Consider the following 25,660-nt stretch of genomic DNA (forward strand, 5'->3'; position numbering starts at 1 on the left):
AGGGAAGGGAAGAAGTCACTAAAGAGAATGAGAGTAAACAGAATTCAAGGAAAGGGGAATAAGGAAATTTAAAAGAAATGAATAGACAAAAGAAAAAATTTGAAAAGAAAAAAAGAAAAAAAATTAAAAATATAATCAAAGAATAAAACTTAAAAATAAAAAATAATGAAAAAAGTTTAAAAAAATAAATAAATAAATTGAAAAAAAACAAATAATAATTTAAAAAATTAAATAATGCAATCTTAGAGTTTGATTAACTTCTCTTCCAGTAGGTGGAGCTGTGTCCACCGGGCCAGCCAAGCTTCCCCTCTCAATGGGCGGGACCCAGTCACTGTGCAGCACCTCCTCCTCCCTGACTGAGCTGGTCTCCAATCCTGAGTGCCTAGGGCCTTGTCTTGTGTCTAGTCACTTCCCCACTTTTCCTCCAGCCAGGCCCCACTCACCAGTGATGCTCAACACAATACTGGCTACAAGCCAGGTTTGGTGTTCCCAGGAGCTCTATTTTCTTGAAATACTGGGCACACTCTCCCTGATGCCATTCCCTCAGACCCTAAGATTGTGGAGCTTGGGGCTGAGAACCCTCAGCGTATTTTGCTTGCCTCCCATAGCCACACCCCTGGTAGCTAGTGCAAGAGACCTCAGTTGTCAGCACAGGTGGGAGCGGTAGCCTGGGGTTTCATGCCGTGGTCCCACACTGCTCCTGATTCCCTTGGTCTGCCTATCGTGCTCACAGGAGAGCTGGGAGGGGCCCTTGAGGTTTCCCTGCTTTCTGGAGAGGGAGGGCTAGGGGGTTACTCACCTGCCGCCGCCGGTTTCAATGAAGTTATCTCCTCCACCGCATTTTGGTGATGTCAGTTCTCTGCCATGGTGGTATCCTATGTGAATGACGACAGTTTGTGCCCTTTGCCGGGTGACTGATGCAACGGGTGGGTCCTGACCAGCTCTCCCAAGCCCCATCTCAATCTTGTGGCCACTCCCTATGGAGGCTCAGTTGGTATTAACTTCCGCAGTATCAGGAAAAGCTGACCAGTTGTTTCAGTGGGATCGTTTAGCGCTGAGTCACAGTGGTTTGTCTGCAAGACGCAGGCAAATGGGAGCCTGAATTCAGCCGATCCGGGCTCAGTGTGTGTTCTGAGAGGCACAGACTGTTCTCCCCAGATCCACATTAGCTCAGCAATGCCTAGTGATCCTGAGCAAACAGCATTTAGATGGTATAAGACTCCCTATGTCCGCGCAGCTGAAGAGGTCAGAGACTTGATCTCTCCGCACCCGCTGCCATGTTCCCAATCCTCGGAAGTTTCCCCTTTAAAACTTAAATGATAAAGAAACATATCCCATTTTCTAGAGGTGGACAAAATATTTGAAAATAGTTCACAAATAAAGATGTACAAAATACCAGTAAGAAGGAGAAAGAAACCAGTCATCAGAGATATTCATATTAATATCTTAGTAATATACTGTTACACATCTATTAGATTTGCTAAAATACAAAATGTTAAAAACCTCTCAAGTGGGCAGGATTGTGCAGCAGCTGAGAATCTCATGTGGAATTTCTGAGAATAAAAAATGGTACCAATATACTGGCATTTTTAATTTTTATTTCTGAAATTAAACATAGACACCAAATCTGAGTCCCAAAAATTCCACTCTGAGGTTTTACCTGAGAGAAATGAAAACATAGGTCACAAAAGTAGCATTTAGTAATATTTTATTCATAATAACTAAAAACTCTAGTTTGGAGTCTACAGATAGGAAAATAAATACACTCTGGCAAATTTACTTATACACTGAGTAGTATTCAGTAAAGTCCTTTAGTGCATTACTGATGTACCATGAATGAGTAACCAAACAGGATAACTAAAGTGTATTTTATATAAAAGTACATAAACCCTGATATGTTTTACATAAAATTCTAGCACAGGCAAGTCATCAGTTAAGAAAATACTAAAATACTCATTGCTTCTGGAGTGATGGGGTTGAAATTGACTGGTATAAAGAATTGGGGGATTTGGATGCTTATCATTCATGAAGATACAATCATGGGACAGGGTTTCATCAGAAATTATGTTACACTGGGTGTGGTGGTACATGCCTCTAATACTAGCAGCTTGGGTAAATGAAGAAAAAGGATCACATTTTTGATACCAGACTCAGCAACTTAGGAAAGTTGTAAGCAACCTAAAGAAACCCTGTATCAAAATATAGATAGATAGATAGATAGATAGATAGATAGATAGATAGATAGATATAATAAAAGAGCTGGGGGTGTGGCTTAGTGGTTAAGCATGCCCTTGGGTTCAATCATTAATACCAAAAATAAATTAATTAATTTAATTAAATTAAAATAAAAAAATAATAGAAAAGGAATGTCACCCCACATAGTCTGAAATTGTCCAGAGGATTATCCACAAAGGAGAAGTTTGAGGGAACTCATGAGAAAGAAGAGAGTCAGAGAAGTTGTCTATGGGAATTATTTTTCCAGGTGATATATCTATTAGTATGGCAGGTGTTATAGATATCTGAAGGGTAATAGCACCTTGGGATTTATTAACCACATTTTCTTTTAATTGTACATCAGATGCTAGGTGTCCAAAGTAGGTGAGATGTGAGTGGTTAAATTTTTACTGCTTGGATTTATATTTTAATATAATTAGTGGTAAATAAATTTGGATTTCTCATTCATGAACTTTTTACCCAATGATTTTATGTCTGCAGTGAATATTTAATCCAGGAGCAAGCACATGGAGACCATTCTTTTTCTAGTTTAAATAATTAATGACAAGGAGAAAAAGAGAACTTTTGGGATTGATAATAATTATGTATATTTTGATAGGAGTTTAGAGTACACAAATAAATAAATCTACCAAATCTTGGTAAATGTATATTTTAAATCTGTATATTTGTGGTTTCTTTATGTAAGTTTTTATAGCAAGTGAAGAAAATTGAACTGTAGTTGGTGATAGTCATGTTGTAGTATTTAAGGAATAATGACCTGGTTTTTTTTGCAGTTCACACTAAACTGCCAAAAATAAAAGAAGTTAATTAATTGAAGACCAGATTCTTGGATGCCTATAAAATATTAATTTTAGAATCTAGTTTGGGTTATACCAAGATTTATACTAAAAGACAGAGGGCGTATGTAGTAGAGGAGGATGCAAAGGAGTTAACCATTCAGATACTGAGAAGTACTGTAAAACAAATTACCTCAGAACACATTGTTTGCAAACCAAACATGTCATAAAATTTATTACAAAACTAATTCAAGGTTTATATTTCAAAATGTTTATGATAAAGTATGAAAAATGTCTGTGTGTCAAATTGGCCAGGTGATCAATTCATGACACAATGCTGTTGAATTAGAAATATTATAGACTTACTTTCTTACCAATTCTAAGGTATAATTTTATAAAAGCTTTGTCCTATAATTCTTGATGTGACTAATTGATATGAGGGTTTTTTCTGTTATGGGGAAATTCCTTCTGCTCTTGACAATACATGTAAATTGTTGTCATCATTTGTGTGCTCCAGGAGGGCTCTACTGTATTGCTGGATGGGTAAAACACAAAAGAGGCCTCCAGAGGGTGAAAGGGCATCTCTTTCTCTACAATGATCATCTTATTGTGGCCAAAATCTAGTAAGTATACTGCACACTATCTTCTATTTATCATTAAATACAAGATAGTATGCAGTAAACTTACTAGATTATATCTCCACTAACAAAGATATCCTTTGTACACAATGCTCACAGTAAAAATGTGTGGCCTCCATCACTAGAGTTAATATCTAAAGTGAGCTATATGTTTATTTGTTTGTTTTTCCAAAAAAATTATTCAAATTTTCATGTAATCAACACATTTTTATTTAGGCGGTATTTTTTGTCATATCCTGAGTAAATATAGGAGATACAGTGAAGAATGTGATGATCTAGTCCCTGTTCTTTTAGGTGTTACATTTTAACATGATATTATATTTTACATGCATGTGGGAAAATTAGATTATTTGACTTTCTTTGGAGAAAAGAGGGTAACATGTAAAATAAAAGACAGAAATTGTTTAGAGATATCCAGGGGGAAAATTATTATTTGTTGCAAGCAATTTATCACTCAGGATCTGAGAAGAAGAATTGTATATCAAATTGTCCCCAAACATAACATTTTATAACTAACCATCTCATGTACTTTCTCTGAGTCAGAATCTAGAATTGTCTAGCAGGGTGGTTCTGGATCAAATACCAAAAGAAATTTGCAGTTATCTCAAGAATCAACTGGTGGATATATTCTAAGCTTACAAATAAGGGTGCTGGCAGCCTCAGCTCCTTACTGGCTATTGGGCCAAGACTTTACTTCCTTCCATGTGAGCCTCTGCACAGTTCTGCTCATAACTTAGTAGGTCACCTTCTTCAAAGTGAAAGAGCTTTTTGAAGCAATGTACCACCATTTCTTATGTATGCTCTTGGCCAGACAAACCAAACATGGCACAACATAGAAGGATCCACAGAAGGATAAAATATCAAGAATCAGGGATCAAAAAAAGCTTGAAACCACAATGGCTATCATAAGAAATTTGGATTTTATTTTACAGTGTTTTCATTGGAAAGTGTTATAATTCATATCTTGAAACATTTACTCAAGTTAGATAATAATATTTACTGAAGTTATTCAATGTTCCTCAAGTTGGAGAGTGGCCAAGGAGAACTATAGAGTTATTATTAATACAAGGTTATTATCATTGTTCCAATAAGAGAACAAGAACTATATCTGGGTACACAATATGTACAGAAACATTTGGATAAATATGTATTTGGAATGTGTTTTAGGAATACCTAATAGGATTCATTTGTTTTCCACAATAAATACCAAGGCAGATAATATCCAGCCAAAAGAAAAGGGTCTCTTAATTATCTTTTATTCCTCTTTGTTATTGATCAAAAATCAAGAAACAGTATTTTAACAAATGCATTTGCACAATGAGAATTTAGTCAACAGAGAATAGAAAAGGCTTTATTTTTATTTATCTAAACCCTCACATCTAAATTATGCCATGGCATTAATAAGTCACAGGCAGGGCTACATCCAAATTTGGCAAAACTTTATAATTAACATGAATGATCTTATTACAAGTAAACTTAGGATCTTATGGTATGTTAGGTATTAGTTTAAAGACACTAAGCATTAAAACTATTCAGGGTATTATTTTTCTTATTATATAAACAATTTATATTCAGAAAAGTTAAGTGACTTCTCCTAAATTACCAATTTTGTAGTCAGTTAAACCCACACTGGTAAATAGGTCCATTTTATTTCAAAGTCTACTCCATAAATCAATATGGAGTGCTGAGAACCACGGCCAAGTCTGTATGGCCCCTGGCATTTTGTCAACAGTATTGGTTGACAGGCGAGGCATTACTATCCGCCTCAGCTGCTACTTTTGAGTTCTCGAAGTACTTTGGAGTTATCGTGGGGATTCCCGGGGATTCCCTGAGAGTTCCCATTGGCTGGGGAAGTGCAGGAGGAGGGATTTCCGGGAGAGATATTTCCAGCTGCAGGTTCCTGGATGAGCCAGCCACATGGCGTTCCGGAGAATTCCCTGGGAGCGTGTGTGAAGTGTTTTCTTGCAGTTCAAAAATAAAGTTTGTTCCTGCTTCAGTGGCTCGTGATTTGTGCCCAGCCAGACTGCGGCAATGGAGTTTACTGTCTGCATTGCTGAATTTTTCTAAATTTCTTAGATGTTGTAAACATGTAAGTTTTTTTTTTTTATTTACTTGCTTGTTTTAAACTTTTACTTTGGCTTTCTTCACACCCCCTCCCCCCTCCCCGTTTTTTTTGTACCTGGGATTGAACACAGGGGTGCTTAATCACTAAGCCATATTCCCAGACCATTTTTATATTTTATTTAGAGACACGGTCTCTAAATAAGTTGCTTAGGGCCTTATTAAGTTGCTCAGGCTGGTTTTGAACTTAAAGTTTTTGTGCAACAGGCTCCCAAGCTGCTAGGATTATAGGTGTGTGCCACCATACCCAGCTTTTCTTAACTTTTTATTTTTGTTTGTTTTTGTGGTGCTAGGAATTGAGCCCTGGGCCTTGTGCTTTCAAGGCAAGCACTCTAACAATTGAGTTATATCCCCAGCACTCATCTTAACTTTTCATGAGAAAATATTTTCTCCTAAATATTCAAAGAGTAAAAAATCAAAACACAAGGTTTATTGAATGGTTTAGGTGCATAATAACATCTAGCTACATTCACAGTCTTTTTTAGGTAGATTTTTAAAATTTATTTTGAGACAGCACATGATTAAGTTGCTGAGAGTTCCATGAAATTTTCTTGGCTAGCTTGTGACCCTCCTGCCTCAGTCTCCTGAATAAGCAGGGTTACAGGCAATTTCTACCATGCCAACACAAAATTTTTTTCAAATACAATTGAAGAACAGTTCCACAATATGTCTTCAATAAAAGGAATATCTACAGTGCAACTTTGAAATTGGATAAGATGTTATAAAAAGTAAAGAGAGTAATCTCTCCATCCAAGTCTTTGCACTGGGTACATTGAAGCTTTAAGTAGGGAGACTATTTGCAGACGAACAAATCATTCCTTTTAAAATATACAACATTCATCATTTATTTATTTTAAAAATCTCAGACAGATTCTATACTTTAAGTATGTAATAAGAGAATCAGATAGGTCTAATTTAATTTTCCTAACAATCCCTCAACTTAAGAGTTGTTTTCCATATTAAACACTGAGGCTCAGGAGGTTCTTCATATACTGGGATTTGCAGAGATGGAGTTTGAACACAGGGATTAATTTCAACAGCTAACTCTTTCCACTTGACTATATTCTTCTCAGGTGTCTGGCCTTTGCTCAGCCTGGAGGCCAATTAGCAAACAACATATACTATATTATCCAAACTCCTGAATTCTATAAGACCTTAGAAACTATTTACTTGTAACTCACTTTCAGTTGTTGAGGAGAAAGGCATTTTTCTGCATCCTTTTTTTTGGATATTTTTCTTAGCAAATAGGTAATGTTCAAAATAGAATGCTTTTTTCTTAGCTAAATTTTCCTATTGCTCTGAATATTGCAAGCATCCATACGGGTTTCTTTTTTTGGTAATCTGTTTTGCTAAACTTCTTTTAAATACACTCTTTTCCACTCAAAATTTCTATTTTTACATATATTGGCAAAATATGTATCCACAATCTACTTCTGTATATGACTTTTTATTTTGAAGTTTCCCATCTCAAATAAGGTTACATCATGTGTTTTCCACATAGTTCTTCTGAAGTCACTCTTTGGCCCTCTTGAATATTTTCATGAAGTCACAAACTGTATGTCAATTGGCTTAAATATTGTCAACAGTAATCAGTTTATAAAAGGTTATAAGTATTTTATATGTTTATTAAAGATATTTTGAAACACAGGTCATCTATTATTAGTATTATTAAATGTTATTTATTATTTGTGAAAACTCTATACCCTTAAAATAGTACATAAATGTTTGATGGAATAATAATTATCAAATGCTGCTGCCTTGTGAAATTTCTGACCACAATACTTTAAATCTTGTTTACAGGTCCATTCTCATACTAAATGTTTAGTCATATTCACAAATCATCTTAATAAAAAACAATATTTTCTAAAACAACAATCAAGAAGAAGCAGTCCTTGAAATTAAAAAAAATTGTTGTCTTTTCCTTTCTCAGACATGGATGAAATACTGGATGGTGTCCTTGGTCATTTAATTTGTTGTGCCGCAGTCTGGCTGGGTACAAATCACCAAGCCACCACAAAGCACTTGTATGTTCAAACAGGAAACTTTATTGCCTGAACTCCAACAGCACTCCATGCACACTCCCTGGGAACTCTCCCAAACACCACCCACGAGGCTCCTCCAGGAACACCACACACCAACCAGAACTCCCCAGGAACTCTCCCGGAACCCCATCAGGCTGCACACACACTCACTCTCTGAACCCTGTGAGAACTCAACGGGAACTCCAAAGTAGCGGGCGCCCGAGGCAGCAAGAGCTGCCCTATTGCCAGAAAGTAAAGGTCATATATACAATTGAATACATAACCAATCCAGCATCATCTTAATGGCTCGCCTCTCAACCATTATTTCTGGCAAAATGCCAGGGGCCATTCTGACTCGGCTGTGGCTCTCAATATTGTTGAAATAATCTGAGACCAGCACTTAGTGTTTCGTACTTAGTCCATCTGTTCTCAGCCACAAGAGGCAAGTAGCAGCCTCAGGTTTCTCATTTCATCTTCTCTTTTTCGGGCTCCTTAGGAAACTGCTTTCAGTCATTAGAATGAGCTCACAGAATAATTTTAAGTGTGATGAATATTTGAATGGCTGCCACATAGTTATTTTATTAAACTAGGTGAATGTCATTAAGTACAATAGAGAGGGTTTAGCTGGGTGTAAGTGGTGCATGCCTATAATCCAAGTGGCCTGGTTGACTGAGGCAGGAGGATAACAAGTTCCAATCCAGCCTCTGAAAAAGTGAGGCACTAAGTAATTTAGTGAGACCCTGTTTCTAAATAAAAATACAAAATAGGGCTGGGGATGTGGCTTAGTGTTTGAATGCTCCTAAGTTCAGTCTCTGGTACACCATCCCATTGTAAAGGTAAAATTTCCAAGCTGATTCTAAGCTGCAAAGCCTGAATTAAAGTGTAAAAGACCAGGCATTGTAAAGTTTCCAAGCTGCAGGGCCTGAGTTAAAAAGTGAAAGACTAGGTATTGTTAAAATTCCTCTGCTACCCCCAGAACCTGTAATCCCTGTAGCTGTTAGGACAATACCGGAACTGCCCAGTAAATATTTCCACTGTTTCCACTGGTTGTCTAATAACCTGGGACTCTGTGTAGTATGTCACATAGTCCTTGAGGCCCTAAAACCAATCAGTTTGAATGTGAACCCCACTTAGAAGTGACCAATCACCCCCGTCCAGCCTGTTCCCGCCAATGAATGTACTAATCATGTCTCAGAGTTGTTGTTCAATTTTCCCATGCCTCATGATGATTTGTTCTGATGTATGCAAAGCCCCCTGCTCTCCCCAAAAAGTGTACTTAAGCTCTTCTTGACCTCTGCTCTAGGCTCTGGGCTGCTCTATCTTCCTGAGTGAGCCTGGAACCTCAGCATGCTGATCAATAAATCTCTTTTGCCAATTGCCAGTCTCTTGTGTGGTCTCTTCCTCCGATGCTTCGCCAGACCCTTACACCATAATTCATTTATTTGCTAAAATGTTATATTTGCTTCATTTTGTGCGGAATGTCACAGTATTTGCTGAGAATTATTTTGAGTTTATTGTCAGCCTTTTCTATACTAAAATTAAAAGAAAATGTTTAAAAACAAATGGGCTTTAATTTTACAAAACAAGATCTGTTTTATGAACATTAATGTTCTAGAGAGAAGATAATGTTTTCTAGACATAGAAAAACCAAGTGAGATAAACAGAAATGACTACTCAGCTCACACACACTTCAAGCCATCACTAATCTCATATTTTAGTTAATAAGCAATTAATTCTCTAAAGTTAAGAGAGATTTTGAACAACCTTCTGATTATTAATTTGCACTAGAATTTTGATAAAATATTTGTGACATAAATTGGGGAATCTACACCAAAATGTAACTACAACATATCTCTCTATGATAAAGGAAGGAAAACAACTATTTTTCAAGAGTTCACAAGAATTTCTTCCAGGATACAGGTCCCAATTTACCTGTCATCTTAAAAATTTGGAAGCAATGAAGTACCTGTAGAAAAAAAAGTAATTGATTTTGTGAAGTTATTGTTTTTTATCAGTTAAATTCCCCTCAAATATAGAAGTTAGAATAAAAGTAGGGCAAATTAGGGGATCAAGAGGGAGGTAAGGAGGGAAAGGGAAAGAACTATTGCATACCAATTAAAAGTTATACTATAAGAATTGTGAATATACCATTGTGAATCCCACATTTATGTATAATTATAATTCTCCAATAAAAAATGTAAATGAATTAAAGGAAGACTGGAAGAGTAGAAGAAGGAGAACAGGGGATGGGAGGTAATGAGGACAAGGGAAAGTACAAGGAAATGAATTAAAGTAAATTATAATACATGCATATGAGATACGTAACAATGAGAACCACTATTATGTAAAATTATAATGTAATAATAATAAATTTTTATTTAATTTATTTTGATTGTAGTGCAATTGCAGATGATAATAGCAATACTGATGAAGCCAGTAAACATACATATTATACAATTTCTGTATTATAATATTATTAGAGACTGAGAGTAAAAATTGGAAAAAGTATATTATGACCTAGAGACTGTTCATTTTAATATAAAGTTTTAGTGGAATATTTTTTTTGTAATTCTTGTGAGCTAGACATTCTACATTTACCTCCATAACTGTTCACAATTTTTCTCTACCAATCCCATAATAAAAATAATCATCTCAATAATTCTTGTGTCTTGAGGTAGCTGAAAAGACTAGACTTAAGATAGAAAAGCTTATGAGATTTTACAGAAAGTGTCTTCTATCCATTTGCATTATAGGAATCACAATTTCCAGGTATTTGCAGGTGTGTAGGTGTTAAGACCGTAAGTAAACTCAGCATTGTACCCTCTCCCTGCTCACATTCTAGCACTGCTGCTTTATGTTATTTCACTTTTGGCATGTTAATCTCTATGATTCCATTTGCTTATGGATACAGTGTTTGAGAATTAAACTAAGTAGATCTTTACACAATGGTACCTGGTGAGTTTTCAGTAAACATCAGCTATTATTTTATTTATTTATTTATTTTTATTATTATATTTTAAAATATTTTTTTTTTTAGTTTTTTCAGCAGACACAACATCTTTGTTTTTATGTGGTGCTACAGATCAAACCCGGGCCACATGCATGCCAGGCGAGCGCACTACCACTTGAGCCACATCCCCAGCCCAGGTATTATTTTTAGGAGAGATCAGAAAACATTATAATACTTGCTAAAAGCACATTTCTTGACATCAGGAATGGACAACGTTGGTGCTTTTTGATCTAGAGAAAGGAGTATTGGAATGACTGTTTCTAGGTCAATCGATATTAAAGTTTGCACATGATATCCAGTTCAGAGATCTGAATAAAAACTAAATATGGACAAAAAATAGTTTTCCACACATTAGAATTTTAGTTTTTCTTTTATGCTACCTAGATTTCATCAAGAAATAATATTTTTGTTGGTAATCAAGTCTGTTTCAAAACACAAAAAACAAACAAATAAACAAAACTACAGATTAACAAAAATGGGGTAAAAATATTAAAAGAGAAAGAAGCCATTGTTCACAAAGCACTTTGTCTGATATTTAAAGTAAATGAACACTATGAAAAGTATAAATGTGGTTTTTAATCTATGTTAGCATGGACATATAGTTTTTCCAAAATCATTTTTATTTTTATTTTTAAATTCTACTTACAAGTTTCAGCATTAGATGTTCTATGAAGAAAATGAGGTGTAGGGCTCTTTCTACATAAGGTTACCTTTGAATTTTCCTTATCTTTTATCATTTACTCAAATGGTTCTGAATGCTAGGAACTTCCAGCTTTTCCTGAGTATTTGCTCATCTCTTGGCCTCCTATGAATTTAAGTCTTTGATCCTCATGAGAATTAATATGCCCATAAAATCAAAAGCCATTGTGGTTTCCATATCAATGGCACAATGAAATTTGATAGAAATTGTCAAAAAAAAAACAGTTTTTCTGGTACTTTTAAAAAGTAGTTTACAATTGATCTTCCCAGAGATAAAAGATAATTGTGTCAACTCTATTCTTTCTTTTTTTTGTTTGTTTGTTTTTTGCCAAAATATAGGGGGAAAGGTAAATGAAATCATAAGCAGTGAAATTGAAAGTATCTTACACTTGTAAATGTTACCAAATCTTGCAACCATGAAGTTGAAAAGTACAATACTTTTCTCTAATTAAGTTAAAGTATTTTAGAACATCTACCATAAAGTATATTTGTAAACATCTTAATAAATCATGGTAATTAGCCAACTGATTAAGATTTTCAAAAGTAACAAAGATGCAAATGATTCATGAATTTTTATAACCACAGTAAATTTCAATTAGGAATTTAATCCAAATGTACTACTCAACATACAGAAAACTAAAATATGTAGGTTAAAAAAAATTTTTAAAAGCTGCCATAAACAGAAGCATGAGTGTAAAAATGTTCTTCAAATATTTTAAAAGCCTACTTGGGCCTAGATATTCAAGCATGTTACAACTTACTCTGCTAGACACTGAATATAAACACCATTAGATATTCTTTGACCATGATTATTGGCTAATGTCCCGTTATGACAAACAGAGAAGTTCCTGTAAATTTTAAGAAATGATATATCAAGAATTACTGTTGGGTTTTTATCTTTCTAGACATAATAACTCAAAGATTTAAAAACAATAAAACTAATGGATATGTGGACAGTAAGCTATGGGGATGAAATTTTAGAAGCCAACATCAATTTCTTTGGGTTGGCCTGGCCCACGTGAATTACATGGACACCTTAAGTAAGAATTGTTACTTTTTCTATATTTGCCTGACTTCACTGCTGTGATAATGTCAAGAAAAAAGAGAAAAGATTCAATCAAATTTGGTTGCTATAACTTTTTGAAACATTTTATTCTATTTAAATACCTTTTAACCACACACCTCCAAATACTTAAGCACCTTATGATTATCTTATAGCCCTTTTTATTAAAATCTATGAAACTCATGTGTCAACATGGGAAACTTACTTGCATTTCAACAGTGCTTGTAAAAGTGTTTAAAGTACAAAAACAATTTGAATGAAGGGAAATTCTTAGAAACATAAACATGAAATAGTGTGGTAGGATCTCTAGAAAACTGTCTCCACTGAATCCTATATTTCTAATGAATTGTTGCTTTACACATTGAGATTTTAGGATCTCATCAGTCATTTCAACCTACTGTTGAACCCTGATGCAAAGAAAAGACCACTAACTCCAATTTTAAATCAAATTAAAGCAAGCTTGCATTTGTGTACACAAAGAGAGCTGATCAGTGACTGTCTCCCCTAACATGGGCTAGAGACCAGCACCCCAGCTTTCTAGGAACAAGATTTCATAGCACAAAAAGTTGTAAAGGGAGGGTGTCTTGAGAACTTACAGATAACAGGATTTTGACAAGCACAATACAAAGGCAGATAGTAGGTTAATGATCTACATTGCATGATATTTTAAGGTAGGGAGAAAATTCATATCCCAAAATCTGAATTTATGAGGCACAACTAAGGTTTTAGAGAGGTTTGTTATCTGGTCAGGAAAAGCCAGGCATGAGTGAGAATTTCAAACAATTTGTCATGAAAAGTTAATTTCTGTTTTACTATAAATTACTCTGATTTCATGACTATGTAATGAGATAGTTCCCAATCTTGAGATGGAAATAGGCTGGATTCATCATTACAAGGACAGACCTTCACTGAGGCAAATTTTATAAAAAAATGATTAAGTTTAAATAGTAGTTTATACTATTTACATTTTAACAAATTGTTTTTAATATACAAATAAAATCAATATTATGAAACACTCCATTTTCTTAATTGTATCTCCAGTTTTGATTTGGTATATATGAAATGTATGAGTGAAAATCAAATCTAGATTTTGGTTGGAAAGTAATTCCTCAAGTCATTACTATATGAGATTGTGAAGAATGCATTGATACTAAATATTCATATTTTTTCCTGTCCTGGGGATTGAACCCAAGGCCTTGTGCATGCAAGGCAAGCACTGTACCAACTGAGCTATATCCCAAGCCCTCATATTCTTATTCTGAATTTGTTTAGTTTGAACTTTCTGGCCCAGGATGAGCATATGAAAAATCTTAACTATAATTTTGACAAGCTATGCCCAAACTCAAGTGTTCATATACACTTAAAGAGTTAGTGTTCATCACATACACTTGGGAATTTTTATTCTTCTTTTCTTCCCATTACAATCAAACTATCTGGGCAAAGTCCTGGAGTCAGATAACTATAATAATCCAAACTGATATTCTTCTAACAAAGCACAGACTTGTCATTAAGTTTTGTAATGCATTACTGATGTACCACATTATTTATTCATTTGTTTGTTTGTTAATTTATTTATTTTTTTTTACTTAATAGTTCAACTTTCATTAAATGTAGCACCATAAATTTAAAACTGGGACTGTGTGAACCTAAAGATCATAATGTAGCATGCTATCATGCACAATCACAAAGTGTAACTAGTTCATGACTTCATGCATAGCTATTCTTACTGTAAATAAAGTTTGTCTTTCAATAGGAACAGTGGAAAATGATACAGTAAATTTGTGGTTGCTGTCTGCATCAAGGGTTTCTGTAAGAGGCCACTAGATGCTAGTATATAAGCATACCTTGAAAGCACTGTGGATTTTGTTCCAGACTAGTGCAATAAGGTGAATAGCAAATTAAAGTGAGTCCCACAATTATTTTGGGTTTTCTTTGGATATGAAAATACATTTACAATATATTGTAGTTCATTAATTGTGCAGACACTATGTGATAGAAAAGTGTGTACATTGATTTAAAAAAAATCTTTATTGCTAAAAGTAGCAGTGATCATCTTAGCTGTTTGAAAAATGGAGCTGATAGATTTGCTTGAGACAGGTTTTACAAAAATACATATAGGAAATATATGCAATATTTGAGAAGGACAATAAAATAGGTTGTAATAAAATGAGACATCTCAGTACTGAAGAAGGCCCAGCTATATACGGAGAAGCACAGTCAGAATTAACTAAGTTGTACTTAGAAAATAAAGACCCTTCCAATTTATAAAATTGACACTAAAATGAAATCTAATGAAAGTTAAATGGCAAAGAATATAACTATGCCATTTACTGTTTCTACTGTTTTTTCTTTTGACACTGTAGCTTTTCTGATCCTAAAGGGCATAACTTCTTAAGCTGTTTTGTGCATGAGTGTGCTTGTGTGCATTGTGTTTGTTTGCCCACTAGGAGTGGGAACTCTGATTGAACCCAGGAGCATTCTATAACTGACCCACAACACAACTATATCTCTAGCCCTTTTTAAAATTATATTTTGAGGCATGGTCTCTCTAAATGGTGCATGCTGGACTCAAGCTTGTGATCCTCCTGCCTCAGTCCCTTTAGTCCCTTGGATTACAGACATGTACCACTGCATACAGGGCATGCCTTTCTAGAGAAAGCTAAATCCTAGAGAGTCATCATATTCCCAGCATGTTCACCTTTATCAAATTAACTTATATAGGTCCCACATCACCAATCTCTTCCCTATTGGGATCCCACACTCTTAGTTCACTATCCAAATGCCCTAATTATACCAGGTCCAAGTGCCAGATTACATGTGATTGCCCTTGTCCCCTAAAGCCAATTAAAATTATTAATAATTTCATACTAATATCAAACCTGCTTGTGCTGACTCATCTTTTCTTTCTGCATAAATAAAATAAAGTCACTTTTCCATGTTTTCCCTTACCTTCCATGCTCTCTACCTTCTGACAAATGCTGGTGCTTCCCACATTCCTTGGTACAACTGTTTGAAAAAACTGTACCAGTCTGTGAGAGTCAAATTTCTTTCTGTGAGTCTTACTATACTCAATTAAAACAAACCCAAGGTATACTTCCAACAAGACCAAACTTGCATTCTCAAAAGAACCAGGGCAATTACATCCATAGCTTGAATCCCTGGGGCTGGGTCATTAGGGAAGCCTGTCCTTTATTTTCTGTTAACCCATTCTCTTTTAGTGCTGAGGAACAGGAAAAGCTGCCAGAGGTGGGTAGAGGAAGGCTGCAGCACCTGGGAAGGAGGAATTGTGCAAGCACTATTCCTGTTGTACACATTCTCTTCTGTCATGGCTGCAACCTTGGGTTACAGAAGAGGCACAGGAGCAGAAAAAAGCCAACAACAGTCTGGAGTAGGGCTAGACTTGGACACAAGAATCAAATGCTAGTTCTTGTCTCACCTCCTCAGTTACCTTCCCAATGAGCACTTTTTTTAATATGTATTTTTTTAAGTTTTAGGTGGATACAATAGTTTTTATTTTACTGTTATGTGGTACGAAAATCAAACCCAGTGCCTCATGTGTGGCAGGTGAGGACTCTTATGACTGAGCTACAACATCAGCCCCCCCCATCAATAAACACTTTACAGCATCAAACAAGGCAGGTCATTTTCTTTTCTAGTTGTCCTTACAATCATATTAGACTAACCACAAGAAAAAAATAGCCTGTCACAACTTGACCCCTCCTCCTATGGATTGCTATTATTGGAGCCTGTGACCAGAACTCTGCCACCCCCAGGACTCAGGGAAAAAGGCCAGCCTGCCATGCTCAGGGACTAGGACCTATAAAATTCTAAAAGATTTTTCTACTATAGTTCCATGGTCATTTCTCTCTCTAATCAATGCCCCTGGTGCATATCACTTCCTGGAAACCGCAGTAAAATTACCCTCAGCACTCTGACACTTTAGGGATTCTGATGAGACTCAGAAAAGCTGATGACTTGGCTGTAGAATGCCACTGAGGTGTCAGTAGGAAACTGCTCTCTCGCCATCTAGTGATTGTGAGGTGCAAGTACGGGTTCTGCACACCATGACCCAGGATCTTCCATGTAAGAAAAATGTGTCCCTTCCAATAGTAGACACAACACAGTGACATGGCTTTAAGAGATTTTTAAACAACAGATTAGCCAATGCTTTCACCTCTGGAATAGAAATAAATGTCATAACATTTTCAGGCTGGTTGAGGGTCTTAAAGGGTACACTGCAACAGGATTTTCTGGACTCCTGGGCACTAGAGAACACAGTGTGTAGCACTTTGGGTCTCAGCATCTGTCTACCTGGACTGGACCTGGACAACCTTGGAAGCCTGTCTGCCTGGGGTGTCTATCAATAAGGCCAGCATTAAAAGTTTTTTTCAAATTCGTGAAAAAGATCCTGCCCTTGAAGGAAAGACCAAAACAGATTGTCAGCTCCAATTGTCAACCTGGAGGGATTATAAAAATTAGAATCCCTGTAACTGATACTGTAGTTCTGGACCTTGGCTTGAGAATCTGCATTGCTATGAAGTTCTTCAGTGAAACTCATGTTGGTCTGTGACCTATCTTTAAAAGATTCCCAACTAGATTGTGACTTAGGCCATACATACTGCTTTATTTTTAAAGAGACAGAAAGATGTGAGTTGTGAGAACATGAGATTTAAGGGAATAATTCTATGCAGTGGGCCCCATTGTGCTGATTCTCACATGCTTTCTTTTCAAGAAGAAACTTGCATACATCTCTGCCTGGCCTCAGTACATAGGACATGTCACATTCCTCAGGAAACTCTGTTTTCTGTAGGAGAAATACAGGCCTGAAATAATGTTGATAAAAGAAACCCAAGTGATCTTGAAGGGCAAGACTTCTATGATCCTTTCTATAAACCAGATTTTGAAACTCAGGAACATAAAGATAATTCCTTCTAATCATAAAATCTGTAAAATTTTATGATTAAGAATCTAATGAGAATCAGTCTACAAGGGCCAAAGTGACCTAGAGTAGTTATGGCAGTGAGGACTTGACAGTCTGAAATCATACAGCTGTCAGTCAAAAGCCAATATGTGGTCATGAGTGGGACTCTGGAAATTTCTCTGGGACCATTAAATAAAACTGGAGTTCAGAAGACTCACACAGACTCTCTCATTTCTGAGAGAGTTCCCACTCTTTCCTTTAAGAGTATCCCTTTCCCTTGTTCTATACCTCATGCCTGCTATTCTAAGTGACAAAGCTGAAATCTTTCTGACTTGATCACAAGAATCAGGGTTTGAAGGAAAGTCTGCACTGCCCCAGTTTCCCAGAAGTCACAAGGCCTGTGACACTAATTTAAAACATTTTCATGGTCTTTATTGATATTGCTCCAGATACACTGTCAATATTTCTGCAACTTTAGTCAATAGCTATTTCAGGAAAACCAAAGATAGAAAGTGTTAGAATAGAAGTTGAACCTTTTCCTGAGCATCAAGGGCCCTTGTTCTCCACTGAAACATCCTAATGTTCAGTGATGCCAGATACTCATCCTCCGCATTCCCCAAGGCCAGGTTTTATATGTCTTCCCAAGATAGATCTAAATTTCTATTTGTTTTATGGAAAGATATGCATGTGAGGTTTTCTATGTTAGAAATTTAAAAACACAAATGGAAAGTCTCTGCACCATACAAACAGCATAATTTTTCATAAGGTAGTCAATGACAGCCTGCAGTCTCCAGAATAAGGTGTTAATGGGTTCTTGGTCCAATAAGCAAACTGTGCTTTCAGCCAATCAAACATGAGCGGTGTTCTGAGATCCTCCCTCCACCTTGTTTAAGGAATCAAAGAGCAACTACATTTGGCCAATCAGAAATGATCCTTGCTCTGACACTCCACCAATGAGAATCCACACCTAGTTATATTATCTGTTTTATTCACTTATTTGCCTCTGTTGATGTGATTTTTAATATGCTTTGCAGATCTAGTAAAAAGTGTTTTCCTGAAACTAGAGAGAAATTGTTACAGATGTATGCCTCCTGACAAAAAAGTTATTTATAATAAAGAAAAAAAAGCAAGCACTTTCACAGTTTATATAACAATTGCACACCATAGGCATAGTGCCTGTATCCCATGGGAATGTTTTATTTTAAAATCCCAAAGGAAAAAAATACAATCTTCCTTGGATTATATTCATCTTTATACCAGGCCAGTAGCAAAACATATTTTTTACCTTCTTTGCACAAAGATGAGCCCATGAAGGAAGAAGCAAGTCTCTAGAGCTGTTTAAAGCCATGATCCAACATGTGACCAGTATTAGGTTATTATCAGGTTTTTATGGACGTATAGTTTTTTTCTTACATTTTTTTTTATCCAGGCAGTATAGTTGTGAAACCAGGGCAAAGAACAAGTAGCTGATTGTCAAAAAAAAAAGAAGAAGAAGAAGAAAGAAATGGGTAGATAGTAACTCCAACATCTGATGGAGAGAACGGATCACATTTTCAACACAAGTATTCACCCCCTGGGTGGCTCTCTTCCTACTCTTTTGGTCACTTTGGTCACATAGGCAAAATGAAAGAAGGAGGGGACATAAAAAGAAAGAAAACCTAAAATATATAAAAGGACAAAATGACCCCACTTTTTCAGGCATCAGTTCTGGACTTCCTTATCTATCACTCTTTCTCTTGATCTCTCTGTCTCTGTCTCTTTCTCTCTTTCTTTCTCTCCCTCTCCCTCTGTGTGTGTGTGTGTGTGTGTGTGTGTGTGTTGTATTCTTTAAATAAAACTTGTTTTCTTCTCTCAGCATTTCTTGGGTATTCAATCATTAAAACATGGGGACCCAATTCTGATTTTCAAGACCAGTTTCAATTGCACATAATGCTGAGATTTGTGCTTACATATTTGTTCTTGCACACAATATAACAATGCAATTTGGCTAATATCACTCCCCAGCACTTTCCCACTGTTAAAGATTTGTAGGCTTGGTGTCTCCCAAAAGCTCATGCATGAAACAATGCAAGAATGTTCAGAAGAGAAATGATTGGGTTATAGGAGTCTTAGTCCAATCAGAAAATTAATCCCCTGTTAGAGGTTCACTAAGCTGTAACTGAAGGTGGATAGGGTATGGCCTGAGGAGGTGTGTACTGGGGGGGCATGGCTTTTCAGGTCAGGTCTTTCATTCACAGCAATGAAAAAAGTGATTAAAACACCCCCTTCCTCCCTACTGCTCACCCATTTGTCTCTTACCTCTACTGAACTTCCTTTGATTATTAGAAGAACTACCCCCTGCTTTGTTTTCCTTTTTTCTCTCTAGTTTCCATATATCACATATGACACTTAACTTTCTGTGTTTGGCTTAGTTCACTTAATATGATGGTAAATAGTCTCATCCATTTTTTTCCTCAAATACATAATTTCAGTTTTCTTAAAGGTGAATAAAACTCCATTGTGTGTGTATGTGTATATATATCACATTTTTTATCCATGCATTCATTGATAGACACCTAGGCTGCTTTAATTGTTTGACTATTGTGAACTATGCTGCTATAAACATGGGTATATATGTACCAATGTAGCATGATGACTTTTGTTCATAAGAATCAATAGTGCAGAGTGGTGTAGCTGAGTCATATAGTGTTTCCATGCCTAGGCTTTCAAGGAGCCTTCATATTCATTTCCATAGTAGTGGTGTTAATTTACTTTTCCCCCAAAAAAGTATAAAAATGTTCCTTTTTTCTCCACATTCTTGGCAACATGTATTATTTGCATTCTTAATGGCTGCCATTCTGACTAATGTGAGACGAAATCTCATGATGTTGAACAATTGTTCATATATTTGGCCACATTTGAATTTCTTCTTTTGAGAAGTCTGTTTAGTTCTTTTTCCCATGTATTGTTTGATTTTTTTTTTAGATTCATTATTCTGTTGTTTCTTGTTACAATTTTCTTGTCCCTCCATTACTACAAAAAAAGAGAAAACAATAGGTGAGTCAATACTCCTGGTTTCAATTGACAGAAAAGCAACCCAAACTAATGTAGGTAATGGTTGTGTGTGTATGGGGGTACTTTTACAAGTAAACCCTGAGGGTATTTGTGAATGCAGGCACAGCTGGTATCAGTGATCCAAAGGCTTCATTTTTCAGTGCCCATTCCATTTTTTGACCACCCTTTTATCTTTAAGACGAAAGTAAGGTTTTCATGCTCACTTTCTTTGAGTATTTGGGGTCTCTGTAACAATTTGTCTGGACTAGCCCAAGCCAAGTTGGCAGGCTAAGTGCCTTCTTATTTATGAGATTTCAGTGATTTGACTCCTTAGGCTTGGTCACTTGCGCCATCTCACCTCATATGGAGTGAAATGAAGAGGTGGGGGGAACCCAGAAAGCTCAGGAGCTAATTCTGGAAGACAAAATATCAATAATATTAATACTGAAGAGAGATAAAAACCTTTGGACAGACACCACTCTGACTTGAAGGGGAACAGCTGTGTTCACCAGAAACCTGGGAAGCCTCCATCTGAAGCATCTGCGTCTTCATCTGAGGCAGGCTCAGCTTGGAGAATTAGAGCTACCAGGTCAAACCACAACACAAATAAACTCTGTGCTCCTCTTGCACAAGCAATTTTTTTAGGCATTCCTACAGTCTCCCTTGAACACTAAGAGCAAGATGAGAGAAGTCCCAACTCCTCCCAATGAGGAGTCCAGAAGGTTGTATCCCAAATGTGACTTCATTACCAGGCTCCTGGTCCTGGCCACTGTATCCAGCTCATAACACTGTCTAAGAAATTAGGGACCAGGACATCTTGACTTCACAGATGCAGAGACCAGGGCTGAGAGGAAGTTAAACACCCTGTCCAAGACCACTGACCTTGAAAGTGGTATAGCCAGAATATGAAGCCAAGTCCACCCTACAAAGATGGGTTTTGAATCAGTTTTCAGCTTCCAGATCACTGCTTGTCTACCTCAGGTACAAGGAGATTCTTAGAGACCTAAAGGAGGAATAAGGGGGAGCAAGAAGGATGAAGGCACCCTGAGAGAGATAAACCCTCACAGAGACCCTGCACTAATCAGTAAGTTGCAAAGTTTGAAAGAATTGCTGTCTACTCCTGTTTTCTAGGCATTTCCATATTTATTCCCATGTCACATTTTGTAATTTTGGCACATGTATTATTATTTGTTTGGTCATTTTTCTTAACTTGATTTGCCTGTTACACTTCCAAAAGTGTGTTTAAAACCTCAACAATTTATAGCAATTATCAATCAAATGAGTATTAATTGCCTCAAATAAAATTAATTTTTAGCCAGGCATGGTGGCACATGCCTGTAATTCCAGAGGCAAAGGAGGCTGAGGCAGAAGGATTATGAGTTCAAAGCCAGGCTCAGTAAAGGTGAGGTGTTAACAACTCAGTGACACTCTGTTTCTATATAAAAATACAAAAAAGGTCTGGGGATGTGGCTCAGTAGTGGAGTGCCCCTAGTTCAATCCCTGGTACCCTCTCCCCGCAATTTTTTTCAAATCCCATAGAAATACTAAACCAAATACTGGCCATCTGTGAACCATTCTCAGGCTCATCTTGGAGAATTAGAGCTAGCAGGTCATGCCACAACACAAATACTCTGTTCTCATCTTCCACAAGCAATTTTTCAGTCATGCCTGCATTCTTCCTTAAACTCTGAGCAAGATAAGGGAAGTCTCAACTCCTTCCAATGATGAGTCCAGGAGGTTGTACCCCAAATGTGGCCTCATCACCAGGCTCCTAGTTTTGGCCACTGTATCCTTAGTTTCTGACCATATACCCTTGCAGACATATGATATTCAGGGGCTATGGTGCCTTCCAGTACTCTTTGGCCTGACAATTTAGTCATATCAAAATTCCCAATTTACCTCTTCTGTGATAATTACCAGTTATGTGCTCTGGGAAGAAGAAACTAGGTTTGCACAGTATCTCCAGGAAGCCAGGCAGTATTAAGTTGAGCAGAGTCACACATTTGCCCTCTGTCCTTCTGTCCAGCATCTGCTCAAATGTCTGCCAGAGTACAATTACCATGGGAAGAAAGAGGAGTCACCAATTCCTAAACAAGAAGAACCTTTGGTAGCATGAGAGAGAAACTGTTCACAGAGAAGAAAGCCAGTACTGAGTGCTCTTGTCTTTCTGTCTTGCACAGCCATCTTGGACAGAGAGATATTGGACCAAGTTTATTGGTACAAGTTTATCATTTATTCAACTCAGAATATTTCTAACCTAAATTACATTGAGCTCATAGACCCAAGGATAGAGAATGAAAAGACTAGAATTGTCTAGTCTCTGTGCTATGGTCATTTGTCACAATGATATTCTATCCCTGGAAAAAGAACCACATGACCTGATAGATTCTAGTGATTCTATGGAGTTAGAAATCAGAGGCTTGGGTTACCTAAGAAAATATAAACAGCCTACCTTTTCCACCTGCAGCCATACTAAAGACTCCAGTGCTTCCCATCTTGTGGAAGATGAAGCTCAAACCAGTTACTGCATATAGATTCAAATTTATCTTTCTCAGGAAGCAATATAGAATAACTGTGTCTTAGAGGAGGCAGGCTGTGGCATAAGCCTTTGTCTCAGGCGGCCACTCTACTTCCTGCTGCTCAGCCCTGTTTCTCAAATGAGCTTCAGCCTGGACACTTCTGGCTCCTCTCTCAGTGCTAGTGGGGGATGGCTAGGAGGGCATGCTGATTTCCACCTGCCCAGATCAAGCACAACTACACCAGGAGGAGAGCTTAGTAGGCATGAGAGACACAAGGAGGCTAAGGGTACAGGGATCCAAACAATTCAAGGGCAGAGCTTGTGCCACAGAAATAGTCCTTGTACACACTCAGAGCCTCAGAGCTGCCTGGGACACCGTAGGGGATGATGCTATTAATAATTACTCATAAGTAGATTGTCTTTAAATTCAAGTGTATATTGTACCACACAAATCATCAAACATAAAGAATTAATGCAAAAATGTGTTGGGTGTGCTGGATCTAGCATTTAATTCACAGTAATTGAATACTACAAGCAAATTAAACAATCCTAGGGCATCCACAAGTCCCAAAAGACCTCCAATGCCATGCAAGTTCTCTTAAACAAAGAGCAGACATTGTTATTGTCCTGTGATTTTTTTTGGCCAATGGTTGCATGTCAGAAAATGGTGGAGTCCATGTGGGGATGGACAGCAGTGTGGCCAGTCTCACTGATGTCCTTGTAGCAGACTCATTGATGTGCCGGGACAAGTGGTTTAAATATAGTTCCAAGTTTGTGATGTTTGTTGGTGATTGGTACACCCAGTTACAGTCAATGTCAATTGGAAATGTCAAGTGAGGTTGTGAAATTACAACAATATATGTTCTTTGTGCATTTCCATGGAGATATACTCCTTATCAATTGCAACCAGTCATTGCTAAACATGTGTGTGGCCAATTCCCCTTATATATCCCTATCATTTGCAAGCAGACATGACTAAGTATGCCTATGGCTACTATTCCTTATAACAAGCAAAATAGTGAGTCCAAGCATGTCCCAGAATGTATATGGTGGATGTTCTTTACAGACAGCCAACTCTTCCCTGCATGCCCTACACAATAATCACTGAAAGATCAACCTAGGAAGCTCTTCCAGGTGTGCCTAGGCTGCCCTGCCTCATTGAAGGGGATATAATGGAAGAATGACATTGAATTTTGCAGAATCCAAGTCATCTTGAGGTTATTTTTTCTTAAATGTTTAGGCTTGAACATTTATGTTCAATGCATATGGGAATGAATGTGTCAGTGTTTGCTTGGGCATTGATCCCTGACCCTAACCTCAGCCACTTTACAATCCAGGGTGAATATTCACAAGTGAACCATTTGCTTCTAGAACTGGAACTCAAAGTCACCAGGCCCTTCTGCCAGCCACTGCCACAATTCTCTGTATCTCTTCCTTTGTCTCTCTCCCTGCTGGCCACCACCATCACCAAGACCCCACCAGGGATTTCCTTCATTAGCAAAGTTTAAGACCATATGTTGATATACTGCTTATTAAGACTAGGGTAAAACTAGAGTTCTAATCCTCTTGCTGTTATTGCTTCTTGTTGGGATGTTACTTGTACTGTCCAGAAGATTTTAAGATAGACCAGACTATGCGTGCTATAGTCTGACAGCCTTCAGCACAGCATCTGGCCCAATATGACTGAAAGGGATGACTGCATTAATTGAACCAAAATAAGACAAAACTGTACTGACATCAAGTTGTGACTCCCCAAAATGTATGGCATGCTATGGCTGGGAGGATATTTGGCACTTCATTACTAATCTAAGCTTGGCTTCACTAGAAAAATGGCCTTTCTAAAACTTGTCTTAGCTAGAAAAATGGCCTATCCCTCTCACCAAAACCTGTGGGCCAGGCCTGAATTCTGTTACCCTACATGTCATGGGGAAAATGGAGTTCCTTGCCCCAACAGGTAGCAATTTTTGTCCTTCCCCTAGATCCCTTCCCTCTTCTCATCTAACATTCATTTTAGATAACTATGTTATGGGAATCTGAATATGTGCCTTAAGATTCCCAGTTAATTGTTCAAGAAAAAGATTGTTTCCATTTTATGAATGGAGAAAAACTCATCCCCAAAATAACTTGGATGCTGTTACCAAGAAACAAAAGTCAAATTTATTTAAAAGAAGCATGCAACTAAATTGATGTCATTGTAGCCTAATGATGAAATGTCTTTAAGTACATTCCAATATATCTGAATATCTACCCCAATGAAGGCTGTCAAAGATGTCAGAAACTGAGAGAAAAGTAGAGGTTCAGGATGCTGCACAGAGGAGAAGAAAGAACTCCACATCCCATCTCCATTCATCCAAGAAGGGATCCCAGGGAGAAGAAAGTCTCAAGGCTTCCCATGTTTAACTAGGGCAAAGAGAAGCAGGATACATTTTAGTGGATTAGTGAGACTCCAAATGGATTTCTTTATTGTCAAGTCTATAGAGTTATTTGCAAAATAAGTAAAATCTAGAATCAGCTTTCCTGGACTCAAAATGAAAGACAAATATTTTTTTCTTGAAAAGAGAGGGACATATAGCTCAGTTGGTAGAGTGCTTGCCTAGCAGGCATAAGGCCCTGGGTTTGATCCCC

The 25,660-nt window shown here is 37.0% G+C and overlaps 1 protein-coding gene across 2 annotated transcripts in view; it reads right to left on the bottom strand.

Moving 5' to 3' along the window:
- The window catches only part of LOC110597289 (uncharacterized), a 168,054-nt gene that overhangs the window by 42,601 nt on the left and 99,793 nt on the right, over window positions 1-25,660 (bottom strand). For both annotated transcript variants that reach the window (XM_078038650.1, XM_078038649.1), the window contains exon 2: window positions 800-25,435. In XM_078038650.1, the coding sequence (XP_077894776.1) occupies window positions 800-957 (158 nt within the window). In that variant the 5' untranslated portion in view covers window positions 958-25,435. The remainder of the gene's footprint in view (window positions 1-799; window positions 25,436-25,660) is intronic.

The sequence above is a fragment of the Ictidomys tridecemlineatus genome, chromosome 2 (genome assembly GCF_052094955.1).
Source record: "Ictidomys tridecemlineatus isolate mIctTri1 chromosome 2, mIctTri1.hap1, whole genome shotgun sequence".
Taxonomy (NCBI): domain Eukaryota; kingdom Metazoa; phylum Chordata; class Mammalia; order Rodentia; family Sciuridae; genus Ictidomys; species Ictidomys tridecemlineatus.